The following is a 13,540-nucleotide window of genomic DNA, read 5'->3' as shown; positions in this document are numbered from 1 at the left end:
GGCACCGAGAAGCACTGACATGGCACCCGTGTCACTGGATATGCGTTAGCTGCAGCAAGACCCAGTTTCCCTATTTTGGATTTCTTTATAATGCTTTTGTTTCTCAGCAGCAAGCAGATAACAGTTCTCTTTTTGGCTTTATGGCGACAGGTATGTATAAGGGAAACAAGAAAAGTCTCAATCTTTTGTACTATCTCTCAATAATAGCAAGCTTTGATAACTTCACTCAGGGTTCTCAGCCTGCCAGCAGAAATCAGAGCTGGTTCTTTCCTGCTGATATAATATGGCCAAATGCCAGTCTTTTTTGCATTCAGTTCCTTTATATCAAGCATGATTTGGAATAAAGAACTAATGTTTTATCGCAAGTGTCATCCACACCTTCTTTCCCTAACACCCCTCACCGATTCAAGTTCTAGCCATAGCAATTAGGCATCCAAGTAGGGTAAGGAAAAGCAAAATAGTTTCTGACTGCAGATGACATCTTTTATATACAAAACTTTAAAACACTTTACTAACTGACTGTTGGAATGATTCAACAAATTTCAGGATACAAAATCAACCCACATTCTTACCCAGCGAGTAATCACCAACCAGGTACTCCTTCACCTCAGACTTGTTCCCGCTGTGCACTGTTTCCAAGGCACTGAACAAGGGCCTCCACCCTGACTGGATTTGGGCGGAGCACACTTCCACCAGCTCGCCGATAGACGTGACCACCTGCCAGAGTCAAAGGAGTTGGTACTTAAAGCCCCTTCCTTAAAAGGCAGGAGAACTTCTGTGAAGGGTGATATTCTTCTCTGCTCTCTACGTCTGGATTAATTTTAGTAAGAGGAAAATATCAGAACCCATATCCACTCAAAAGTCTTCTAAATTAGCAGCCAGGCTGCATTAATTTGCATTTTGTTAATGATAATGTTGCTGAGAGCCTTGTCACATGCTTATTAGTGATCAGTAAGGCTTTTACTGACTTTTAAATGGGGTGGGTTTGTTGTACTATTATTGTTTAGTTTTGGAGGTGATGCTAGCATTTTATTATTTATTGAGTTCTTTCTGTATTTTAGACTCAAGTCCTTCCTGAGAGATGATTTGCAATACTCCCCCATAGCTTTGGGCTTGTCTTCTATTTTTCTAGTGGCATCTTCTGAAAAGCAAGTGCTTTTCAAATTTAAAATTTTGATGAAGCCCATTTCATCAATTTTTCTTTTTATGGACCACACTGGTATCATTTTTAAGAAATCTTTGCATAACCCAGAATTGCAAAAAATTTCTCCTATGTTTTCTTCTAGACATACTTAATAGTTTTAATCTTTGTCTAAGCCTGTGATCCATTTTGAATTATAATTTGTGTATGGTGAAAGAAAAATTCATTTTCAGTACACACTCAAGCACCATTTCCTAACAATAATATACTCTCCTCCTATTGACTTGGAGCGGACTCCCTGTCAAAAATTGTGTATAAATGTGCAGATTTATTTTTATGCTCTGTTTAGATCCACACAGCTACCCTTACACTAAAACCTCATTGTGTTGATTGCAGAAGTTGGTTATTTTCTGTTGTGAATAGTCTATTGAAGTTTCACCTTTTCTCCAGCAATGTCCCTTTTCTCTTCATGGATATGACCCATGGTGTTAGGAAGTTACCAGACTGCCAGGCCTAAGACTCCAATTGAACCTGTTCTCTTTCTGGCTTCCTCTTCTAAAAGGAGTAGATTCCTTTCATGAAAAGCAACCCCACACAAGAGGTGAAGCCCCTCAGCCCTCGACTCCCCAACCCTGGCCTCACAGTGAATCATCTGACTTTTTCTAGTTGTTCCTGTAAGATGATGATCTAAATTATGTAGTTCACTTGTTGTGGAATTCTCCAACCTAATTTTTAAGTATTTACTCAGGTATTCATTCCTTTCCATGTTTTGCTAAACTTCTTAGACATTATTACATTTTACATTAAAGATGTTTATTCCAACTCTTTCTATCATGTTATCTCATTTCAGCAGCTCCCATGCCTACTGCCTTGTTATGAGGTGTGATATTTCCTAAATACTGAGAATTTACACATCTTGGACCTTTTCTGTGGGCTTCAGGGGACTCTTACTTTTGTGTGGTTTAGTGTCTCAGACCATGAAAGGGCTAGTTTATAATTTCAGTTTTTATTAAAAACTTTTAACATATTTGTGATTGTATAGATCACAAATTTTAACATATTTGTGATTGTATAGATTTTGCTTCCCCCCACACTATCTACTCCCTCCCTTTCTATTAACTGGAGAATCCTCACTTCCATTACCAGTATTCACCAGAATAGCATCGTCTCACTTTGTCAGAACACCTGCTTTCTATTTTATTCATCTATGTGAACTAGTCCATCATTTGTCTTTATCTTTCTGACTTCCTTTGCTACATATCACTTCCTTGAGCTCCTTCCATTTTGCTATAAATAGCTTATAATTTTAAATCCTGGAGAGTTATTATTTATTTTTATCTCCACTAAGAGTCAATGTCAGTAACGGGCTAATAGTATACCCAGTAAGGTGATACCTGGATCCCTCTCTGACCTGGGCCTGGGTGAATACCATTCTGTAGTGTGCACTGAGATCTGCCTTCTGTTCTGTGGGCTTAAGAATGTGATGAACAGAACTTAGCATCACAGGATGACAAATTCCCTCATGGCAATTTGGTCTTGGAGCTCTGCTTCCTTCTCTGGGTTCTCCTTGTTACTAAGTTTTGGGCATATCAGTAATCCACAGTGTCACTGATTTAAGAATGATTTCTTTAACATTTTTATTGGATTTCAGAGAAAGGATCTGCCTGTGTTCCTGGCCACCATCATGCTGGCTAGATGGGAAGCCCCTAGCTGGTTTCTTAACCATGGGTCTTCTGGGAGGGGTGTGATAGCAGTTGAGAGGGTTAGGTATCAGGATACAGACCAGTCTAGCCAGATTGCTTTGGTTCAAATCCCTCTTCCACCAACCACTAACATGTATCCTTAACTACAGTGCTTAATCTTCATCACAAATTCCACACAGGATTATGGGAAAGATGAAGTAAGTAAAACTCAAGGAACACTGCTGGTCAGTGTACCCTGCAGGAACTAGCTGTGTTGCCAGGCTACCAAGACCACCGGCCTGGTCTTGGACATCCTCACAGACCACCGGCTGGTCTTGGACATCCTCGAGACCACTGACCTGGTCTTGAACATCCTCGTCACACAACTCCAGCTGCATAATCCGCTCAAAAGGCCGGAACAGTGCTTCGTTAAAGTGAAAATGCGGTGGCTCATTCCAGTCGGTAAGAACCTCTGTCAATATATCGTGGATGAAAGAAACAGCCTTCTGAGATACATGTCTTTCCTTGTGGCAGGCAGCCTGCAAGATTCACAAGAACACAACTGGATCAGAACTTCAGACAATACGACACTTGTTTCTGAAATTTCTCTAACCTGCCTCTTTGTGGGCAGGTGGAAGCAGCAGTTCTGCTAAAATAAAAAAAATAAGTATATTGAAAAGGAATAAGTGTAGATGAACAGCACATTAATTTGCATTTTTAATAATTTCACCACCTTATCTGACCAAAACTTCAATGTCACGTCAGTGTGTCTGGAAAACTAAGTTTCTTATCATTTTTCACTCTGTACATGTTAATTTTGGGGGGGTACTATAGAACATGCTGCCTATAATGATATTAAAACCTGTCTGGGATCTGCCCAGTTCCCATTCTTAGCCTTGTGCCAAACACATAGTCATCTGTCCCTCAACAAGCTGGGTTGACTGTACCATCACAGCTTGGAGGGGCTGAGCGTTCCTTGTCCACACCTGTTAGGAGCCCAGAGAATGAGCAGCAGCATGACTGGGGTTGCCTACTTGCCTTCCTTTGCCATCCTGAGCATGTCATATGCATTAAGGGGTCCTGTGGCTGGGGGATGAGAGGCCACATACAGGCCAGTCTGTACAGCCTTCCCAATCATGGTCATCATGAAGTAGCTCCCAGTCTTTCTTCCCAGCTGGCCACAGTTGCAGAAGCCAGGCCAAGTGACATCAGTCCAGCCTGGTTCCAACCAGAAGAACTGCCCAGCTGACCCATGGAATCATGAGTCAAATGAAGAGTCGCCACTAGGTTTTAGGTCTGGTTCATGGTTGTGTAATAGATAACTGCTATGCTGCTTTCCCATCACTAAAGTTGTTATTGTCTACCCTTTTCTTTCTAGAATATTCTCATGTTAGTGATTTGAGTTCCAAAAACGCCTTATTTCATGATCTAACTCTACTAGCTAAGCACTAAAGGGCTAGCAAGAATAGTTATCACTGCAAAACAGTGTGACAAGTTTCCCATCAACTTAGAAGCAGCCAGTTGTCTTAAAGATGCTTAAACGGGGAGCTACCGTACAGCCATCGAATGATCTGCTTCCCTGTGGAGAGGGAAAGGGACCCTAAGATTAATTTTGTTGGGGAAATTAGGACATATGGTTCCCCAACTTAGAGGGTGTTGCCTTGAGTGTTCAGCTATTAGAACAGAGAGCCGGGCAGGACAAGGGATTGCTCTAATCATTGGTAAAAATAAATCTCCAGACTCAGATGAGACTAGAGAACAGGAATGAAAAACTGGCTGTGTGAGGTATGGAGCAGAGGCTGAAAGACCAAGGGCGTGTGGCCTTTTGGGGTGGTTCTTTAGCTTTCCGGAAACACAGCTGGAAAACTATGTTCATGAGCAGCAGATGGAGTCTCCTTGAGGCCGTCGGTGCCCTTGCTCTGCCCACATAGGCCAGAAGCCCCAGCTGGCTCCCCCGTGGAGCTGCCTGCTTTTCCCTTCCGGGCCTCACCTCCACCAGGTGCGGGGCCACCAGGCTCCAGCAACGCAGCACGTGGAGCAGGGGCCGCGCTTTGCTCCGCACGATCCTCAGCATGGCGTCCCCCAGACGGAACAGGTGGAGGGCACTTTTGCGGTCTTGGGTGGATTTAATTTCTCCTGCAGGAAGACAAGACCATGAAAGCATAAAGCACAAGTCCAGAAACATTGGGGTGGATTCAAGAGCGCAGAGAAGATGAAAAGCAAAGAACCGTGCACTGGGGCCAGGTTACTGGGCACAGGCTGGGCTAACCGAGAGAGCCCTGGGCTCGAGAACTGCAGGGGGCTCATTCAACAAGCCCAATTCCCCTCTCCTGTTAGCAGTGTGCCCCTCACTCGTCCGTGGCAAGTGTGAGCAATGCCTGTTGATGAGGAGGAAGGACGCAGTGGTTAACGCAGGCTGGGATGGCAGGCTGCCTGGACTAAGCGCTGGCTCCCCCATTTAGGGTTTGGCTTGCGTTGCATCAGAGATGCGCCTCTCAATGCCAACCGGAATAGTAGTTCCCACTTTTCAAAGTAACTTTAAGGATTCGATGTGATAATATGCATGAAGTGTTTAACACAGGGCCTGGCACACAGGAACCAGGTCACACTTTCTGCTCTTAATTATAAACACAGCTAGTGTCATCCTTCACTAGCACCAACCACCTTGTCAACCCTTCATGACATCTCTGCAGCCCTTCTTGCAGGCTCAAGCTGCTGCCTTGAGGGGCAAGCAGGCAAGCGGTGGATCAGAGGCCAAGGTCAGGCCAAGGTCAGGTCTCTTTGCTGTGAATACAACACTGGTTCACCTGCTCTGGGCAACCCTTGCTCACTCTGATCTTTTGCTCCTTCCTTGCCACCGTCACCCTAGCTTTGCTCATGTCACATGCTTCCCCTTCCTGCCCAGGAAATGCTGATCGTTATCAAGCTCTTCCGTTCTCCCAGTGAAAATGCTCCTTTCCAGTCAGTCCTGACTCTCAAACTTGAAAACGTCAGTAGTAAGCATGTACATTTACTAAATGTTGACTTTGCTAAACATTACTAAACATTGACGTAATTAGACATTATGTTGGTTTTTTTGCATCTTTAATCCCTATCATTTTAAAAGCAAATTTTAAAATGTACATGTAACTACTGTTATTCAGTACACTGAATGCCAGGAAAGCAAACCAAAATGCTTAAGATGACATTGCTGAAAAGTAGTATAAGCGGCATTTTGACTAATATCTGATTGACCCCAAAACCAATTCTTTCTCCTCTGAGATTGGCTACCTCTTCCTGACCTTGTTCATTGCTTTTTTGCAACTCAGAGCCTGCTGATTTCTCCAACATAAGGACCTTGAAAGTTTTCCCTAGGTTCAAAGATGTTCTAGAAATTGATGGCTCCAAAAGGCTGATTTTATACAGCTGTGGTTCTTAAGTCTATTAATAAAGAATAGTCAAGGATGGTAGTTCTTAAACAGCATCTGTAGTAAGGAACAAAAGGCCAAAATAAATGCACTCTGAACTCAGATTTGTAAGTTCAGAAGGGGCCTCAGAGGTTGTACCATCCAGCTTGTCACCATCACAGCCTCTATGCCTCTGCCTGAACTCACCAGGATGAGGTACTCACTGTTTGAGCATAACCCGGCTGTTGCCGGTCAACTGCCTCTGAGCAACCTGCCACCCTGCGTAGCTCAGCCAAGTCCATTCCCTCTTCACACACCGGCCTTCACTCATGAAGCCAGTGATACTGACGCATCATTCAGGGACACACTCTGACAGCAGTTTTCCTAAGAGGCTTCTGCTGATCCTTCTGCTTTTCTCTTCCACTAACCTTCCTGGGATCAGCAGCTGAACTTGGAGGAGTGATATGAAGAAGGGTTCCCACTCCCCTGAAGTCACCAGCACCCTAAACAGCTGCACAATTTCTGGATCACAAGCACAAAACCTTAGCAGAACAATCTAGCACAGCTTCTGTGCTAACTCCTGTAGCAGTTAAGTTTTGCTTTACAAAGAATTTTTCCACACACCCCCCTCTCCCGGCCCCTGCCACAGGCCTCCAAACCTGACGACCAATCTGCACGTGAAATTGGCCATGGCGGCCATGTACTGGGGGGATGTGGGGTCACATCTGCAGGTGAGCTCTCAGCATCTGGACTGCCTCCTGCTACCCCATGGCACAGAGTCTTCAGGGAAAGGTTTACCTGGCATTGCCAGAGAGTAATCAACTGTATCCGTAACAGAGTGGAACAGCTGGGACTGGGACGCTTTCTTCAGCTGGTAAAGAAAACCTCCCAAAGCCATTAGGTTTAACTTATCAGTGGCATCTTCAAAGAGCCTGGATAAAACAAAATGATATGTTACTTGGAAATAATTCAGCAAAGCCTTTATGGCACAAAGTGATTAGATGTGATTAATGACTGTGCTGTGTGAACACTGCAGAGGAGTGTACGATACTATTATATTGTTACTGAGTACAAGGCTGCTCTAAACTGCAAGACTTTAATCTGCCATGCCGTCAATGTACCTCCTCATGGCCTCTCTTAGCCCTGGCAGCTACTCAAAATGTTTGGCAAGAAATTGAAAGAAGGCTAAGCATCCCTCCAGAAAGGATCACAGGGACATGAGTGCTTATAAGTAGCTTCCATTTCATGAACATGTATTAAGAAAAAGAACTCAGTAAGTTAATCAACAGTTGTTGGGCTATAATTAATGAGTATTTTGCTGAACATGGCCTGGGGAGGACATAAAAACAGAGTAAGCCAATCCTATAAGTCCCCCTGGGCAGGGAATGGCCTCATTCTCCCTCCAACTCAAAAACCAGCGCCCTGGTCTCGTTGGTGGGGGGGCTGGAGTAGCTACTGCAAGGATGAATATTGCTTAACATAATGGACCCTGTCGGCTCACGTTGTCTTCACTCAGATGGAAACAGATCTTTCTAGTGGATGGAATTAGGAAGGGGAGGACACGTATCGGGGCTCAGCGGTGGATCAGGGTACTGGGACTCGCCCCTCAAGGCAGCAGCTTGAGCCTGCAGGAAGGGCAGGCAGCTGTGTACTGGGGCGGGGGCCGAGTGTAACAGAAATGGGGAAGCCAGTTCCTCTTGAAGGGGAATGTGAGATAAGTTTTAAGATCGGCACTGGTAGATGAAACATGCAGTAATTTTTGAAACAGATACATTTTCTTGCTAGTTTATAATTCTGGTTCTGATAGTGTTTGAGTTCTAGGTCCTGTGAACCACTTCTCCGTTCCTAGTATGGCGGAATGGGGCATACGGTGTCCACCTGACATGTTTAGTGCGTCTCAGAGCACTTTCCAGCCACCACACTGGAGAAAGAGGACAAGGGGTGGCTGCTCTTGACTTACCATGGACAGATTCCATGCATGTCTTCCATGGGCACGAGTTAGAAGACGAAGAGTAAATTTCAGGGGACAGTTTATGCAGATGGCTACTATCACTAGAAGGACGTCAGTCCTCTGACTTCCTCAGCTGCTACTCTTACCCTTGACTGCCTCTTGTGGGTCCATCTGCTTAAACGTCATAGCACCCCATCTGGGGAGTCTGGGACACCAGGACCAAGTATGACTGAAGCTGTGTGACCCTCCATGTGACTGGTGTCACTTAACAGCTGGTTACTCTGACTTCCCCTCTTAGCCTTAATGTGTTTGTTGAGCCTCAATGAACAATGTTCCACATGCCTGAGCATAATACAAAAACTGGATTTTTACTGCTGTCCTAGCTCTGGCTAAGTGCTCCAAATGTGCTCCTTAACCTCACTACTGTCCTATGAGAGCTGCTTTGTGATCCCCAAGTTTATGATGAAGAGGTCGGGGCCCTAGAGGTGGAGAGGCCTGAGGTCAGAGTTGGGGTGCAACCTCAGCCGGGTACCCTGACCTTGGTCACCAGAAAGCAGTTCACTCTATGTGGGGCAGGGTGCAGGAGTTTGTTTCAGAAAAACCAAGGGGTTCACTGACTAACACATCAGGCGGTCTGAGGGATGATGTGGAGGTGTGAGTAGAGGGTAAGGGTGCTCTGTGGTGAGCGGCCCCCCTGGGTGGGGAGAGCAGGGCCACACCTGTCAGCCTGGGTGGAGAGTGTGAGCACGGCCTTGGCCGCACTGCTGCCAGTCATGAGGCTGCCACCCCGGAAGTCGGAGGCCCGGCCTCGGCTGCCTTCCCTGACGAGTTCTTGGAGGGAGAGGGGCTGGATGATGGGGGCTGTGTTCAGGGCGCTCTCCTGCTCCAGGATCTGCTCCTGGGGTGAACCCTCACACTCGGGGTCCCCCAGGATCCCGGATCCTCCAGATGCCTTCTGGGGCCGGCTGATGGTCAGAGGGGGCTGAGCCGAGCCGTCACTGAAGTGAGTGTGCTCCAGTGTGCCCACATACTCACATACCCTAGGGAGAATCAGACAAGCATCGTTAGGCCTCACAACTCAGCAGGGGCAGGTCCACAAACTCTACAGTGAGATACAAATGACGCCTCACAAGCTTTGCAGTCCTCCCACACTTTCTCCTGCTTGTCATAGTCGTTTCTCTCTTTCTCTCCACTCTCCCCACTCCCGCCCCCTTACTATATATATTATTGTTGGGAGTCAGATCAGCCAGCCTGGACATGGGGTTCCTCAGATTTTCTTACCTAGTGCTGGCCCAAGGGGAGGTAACAAGGCCCTGTTCACCTGTCCCGCTCTGTCCAGTTTACTGGCTTCTCTGGACTTTCCCCCCAGGAGCCCCCTTCCTACTAGCTATGCTGAAGAGGACTTGGGAAGCATGTCCTCACTTTGAGAGCCCATGATGGGTGTGCACAGGGATACAGGCTCTGGCACAGTGGGCTCCCCCTCAGGGTTCTGCCCAGCCATGTCTGTCTGGTTTCCATAGCATCATATCACTATGTTGGGGTGGGGTGGGAGTGCTCCCTAATCATGCCAAACACAGACAAGAGTCACAAGTTAGGGTACAGCGCCAACCGCTAAACTGTTCCCAATGGAGCTGCAATAAGAGGGTAGTAAGAGGTTCCTCATCTCAGAAAAGTCCAATTATTGCCAAAAAGCATCCTGAATTATCCAGCCTGGCAATGTTTCTGCTCCAGCTTACTTACTCAGGTACGTTTAAAATTTTTCCTTTTCTCTAAAGAAAGCAATAAAGATAACCCGCCTCCACATCACTTGGCTCCTGGCGATTCACCCTCTTCACATGTTTCTCGCAAGTGGCTTTTCAGCCCTTGAATAATTTGTGGGTCTTCTCCTGGAAACCGGACTGGCTCTCATGGCTGCCCTGACTCTGTGGATGCCAGAAGACAGGTGGCTGGCAGCCTGGCGACACCGGGGCCTGACCCTTCTGGGGCTGCCCTGTCTCCTGCCTCTCACTCCTGCCCCAGATGTGAGCTGGGAGCAAGACAGTGGGTAGGTGTAAGGAGAGGGACGAGGACGAGCCAGGCGGCTGCCCAGGGCAACCCCGATGCCAAAGCCTGTGCAGACAACCTTTTCTGTGAGTTGTAGGAGGGCTGTGGGCTGTGGCTCCATTTTATTTCAGAGGTGCTGGAAAGTGTCTGACAGAAAGTGGGGAGAGGAGAAGTTCTTTTCACTTTGAGGCAAACCTAAGGGTCAACTTTTGGTGCTTTCTTGGCACAACATACTGTTCTATTTCCCCCATGTCGAAAAGTTAGAAGTCGGCTTTATGTGGCACGCAAGCTAGCAAAGATCCTCTACATCAAGAGGTTGTGTAACCAGCAGCCAGGTTATACTGCGGCCCACGACCCCTGCTGTGCTGCATATAGTTCTCCTGACTGACACAGCCTTGTGCTATCACTAGGGATGACACACCTGCCTCTTACAGTCAATGGCAACAGATAATTCACAATTCCCTAAATCTGGTTCTGTCTCACGATTCTTCAAAATTACATTCAATTGGCTCCTTACCCTTTCTTCAATCTCTTGTTTGGAGTTATCCCAGGCCCTCTCAATATCATGATCTATTTATGTGCTGGCAGACTCTGGAGTCTAGCCCTACTCCACCCCAGGTTCCCACAGCAGGGTGAGGGTCTGGTTAGGCACCTGAACACATGCGGCCAGCAGTCGGGGTTGTGGCTCCCCATCTCCAAGCCCACGCTGAGGATGGCGTCCATGCACAAGACGTGGGCAGTGTGCAGCCACAACCCCTGCAGCTTCCCGATCTGCTCCAGTTTCTGCTCCACTTTTAGTTTCACTGGGCCAGAGAGACAGTTATTAGAATAACAGTCTAAGCAAGGGAGATGGGAAGGCAGAGAAAGAGGGTGAAGAGGACAGACTGTGCTGTTGTGCCAGGGCAGAGGGAAACAGGTTGATGCCACTGGCAGCCAGTGCCCCATAGCCCTTGTGGTTCGCCATGCAAACCACCCAGCCCACAGACCCCACAGATACTGGGGACCAGGAACTGCAGAAGTTAGGTGGATCCTGAGCAGCCAGTGCTGTTCCTCTAGGCCCAACCCTAGTTCTGGGTCAGGAAAACAGACAAATGGGCGTTATGTATCGAATCCAGCTAAGGCCATCTGGACCAGACCATCCCCTGGTCCACCTACTCAAACTGAAAATACAGAATTTCTGGTGCTCTGCGAGTTCTCTCCGAGACGTCTTTAATGGTATGTGCTCATGGTAGTGATTCCCTAAAGCTACATGTTTTATAAGTGAAAAGTACCTTATTGTTTTACTGAGTTTACTTTTGCATCATGATCTTCAAACAATACATCTTTACTCTGGATGACTAATGTGAAAGGAGGCAGAAGGTGACTTAACATGTCAATTATGCAAAATACCAGGTGAGGCCAAATGATAACATCCTCCAGGAATAAAGGCTTCAAGTCACCAGAAGCCCGGTCTAGGAGGGTAACTGAGTGAAGGTCCAGAGGCCTGAGAGCAGGCAGGACCCATCCCTGTCACAGGGACACACTGACTATTATGGTGTTCCACTTTTTATTTGTATATAATGTTAATATATAGTTTATCAATAAAATGTAAGGATTGTTGTGTAGGTTATGGCTGCCCACATTAATTAAAACTGGGATACTCCCTTTTCAATGAACTCTGGGGGCCGGGGAGAGCGACTTTGCTTTTTACTATTCTGTCACTACATTGGCCTAACCTGTTTTCTCAGCTAGAAACGTACCAGTTACTTCTTTGCCTATTTCACGTAGCTGCTGCATAGTATTAGAACACATTCTCATTTTTCCTTCTGTTTACTGCCTGCCATTTACCTTCCACAGCGTTAGGAAGGTCATCCTCTTTTGTGTTTTATGTCATTGACGAACTGATTTTAACATATTAAGCATCCTTTCCTGAATTCACAGAATTCAGATTTTTCTCAGACAAGAGCCAAGTCTTCCAGAGCCTCCTCTCGTGGATTCTTCCCCACTTCCTCCTCCTCCTAGAACACTAGCCATTCTCCTCTTCTCCACCATGACTCAGGGGTGCTCCAGGAGGTGCCAGGGTGGACCAGGTGACACAGCTGTGGCAGCCCAGTCATGTGGGCCTCGGGCATGGCCACATGCACTTGCCAGGGCCAGGAGGCTCGGGCTTCAGCTGTTACCTTGTGCTATGGCATCACCAGGCTCTTGTACCTCCTTTTCCTCTTTCTCTTCCTGGACACAGGAGGCGGCTGCCATTTGGGCCAGGGCTGAGGCGCAGTTAGCAGCAACTCCTTGAGAGGAAACAATGCGTTACTGCCTGATGGAGCTTGTTCTCTAAGCATTCACCTGAGAACCCCCTTCTAGGCCCCTTGTTTCCCATTGAGGCGATTCCCCATGTAGTGTGCAGGGCATCCCGCAGGCCAAGGGTTAGGAATGCTACTTCCGCCGATACCCAGGGCACAGCTCAGCCGGGCGGCCTTCCGCAGTCCATCCAGGCTCATGCAGATGGCGTCGCGCTCCTTTTGGTTCTGCTCTTTGATGCCTTCAGCTCCCAGAATGAACGCCAGCCCTTTGGAGCTCCCTGCCATTCGGCCCGTCAGGGGCGTTGATAGAGTGTCAATCAAGTTCTTCCAGCAGCCAACCAGGATATAGCGAGCGAATGCCACACCTGCAACATGAAGAGGCAGGTGTCACGTCTGGACACCTGGAGACCAAACAGCTGCCAAGGACTGGCATGGGAGCCTCTGACCAACCAGTTAGCAGGGCCGAGTTGCGTGCGATTTTACTACAGGAGATGCAACTTCATGGATTCTATTGCATTGTGTTTTGCTTTAGGCTTATAAATAATGAATGCTGCATCATTAGCTGGATGTGAAGTAACTTCCATCAGGTGATTTTTCTGCCAAGATAAAAAGTCTTAACTCATTTATATCAGCACCCAAAGATGCCTCATAATAATGAAACTAGTGTCTGCATATTCACAAACTCGAGATCCAAGTCATTACCTGCCACTGTGGCATCATCAATCCTCCTGCCCTGGGTGAAAGGAGACTCCGTGGAGGCTGAGGCCATTAGCTGGCCCCCAATGGCACTGCTCTCCAGGCCATCAATATCTGTCAAAGGAAAAGAGCAAGGTTTTCCTTGATCAGAACATGCCAGTTAAAGACAAATAAGTAGCTTCTACAGTGTTTATTTTTTTTCCCCAACAAATAACTACAGGATTTATTATGTATCAAAATAGCAATCTTTTGTCAGGATTTAAAATTTTTTTTAAAAAAGATTTATTTATTTGTGAATACAGAACTAGGGTACAGGCCAGAGGTATGGGGCAGTGAGAGGATCCACCAGAGACAGAGTG

At 46.8% G+C, this 13,540-nt stretch overlaps 1 protein-coding gene across 2 annotated transcripts in view; it reads right to left on the bottom strand.

Annotated features, from left to right (window-relative positions):
• ARFGEF3 (ARFGEF family member 3) overlaps nt 1-13,540 on the bottom strand; it is a 123,132-nt gene that overhangs the window by 23,448 nt on the left and 86,144 nt on the right. For both annotated transcript variants that reach the window (XM_004673891.2, XM_012721638.1), the window contains 9 exons: nt 13,188-13,295; nt 12,635-12,850; nt 12,363-12,473; nt 10,856-11,006; nt 8,880-9,200; nt 7,008-7,141; nt 4,814-4,959; nt 3,183-3,362; nt 573-717 (listed from right to left, as the gene is read on the bottom strand). In XM_004673891.2, coding sequence (XP_004673948.1) covers nt 573-717; nt 3,183-3,362; nt 4,814-4,959; nt 7,008-7,141; nt 8,880-9,200; nt 10,856-11,006; nt 12,363-12,473; nt 12,635-12,850; nt 13,188-13,295 — 1,512 coding nt within the window. The remainder of the gene's footprint in view (nt 1-572; nt 718-3,182; nt 3,363-4,813; nt 4,960-7,007; nt 7,142-8,879; nt 9,201-10,855; nt 11,007-12,362; nt 12,474-12,634; nt 12,851-13,187; nt 13,296-13,540) is intronic.

This window comes from Condylura cristata, unplaced genomic scaffold (genome assembly GCF_000260355.1).
Source record: "Condylura cristata isolate star-nosed mole 26May11 unplaced genomic scaffold, ConCri1.0 scaffold00001, whole genome shotgun sequence".
NCBI classification, from domain to species: Eukaryota; Metazoa; Chordata; class Mammalia; order Eulipotyphla; family Talpidae; genus Condylura; species Condylura cristata.
The sequence above is the reverse complement of the archived record's forward strand: the minus strand, read 5'-3'. Positions and strand labels throughout refer to the sequence as shown.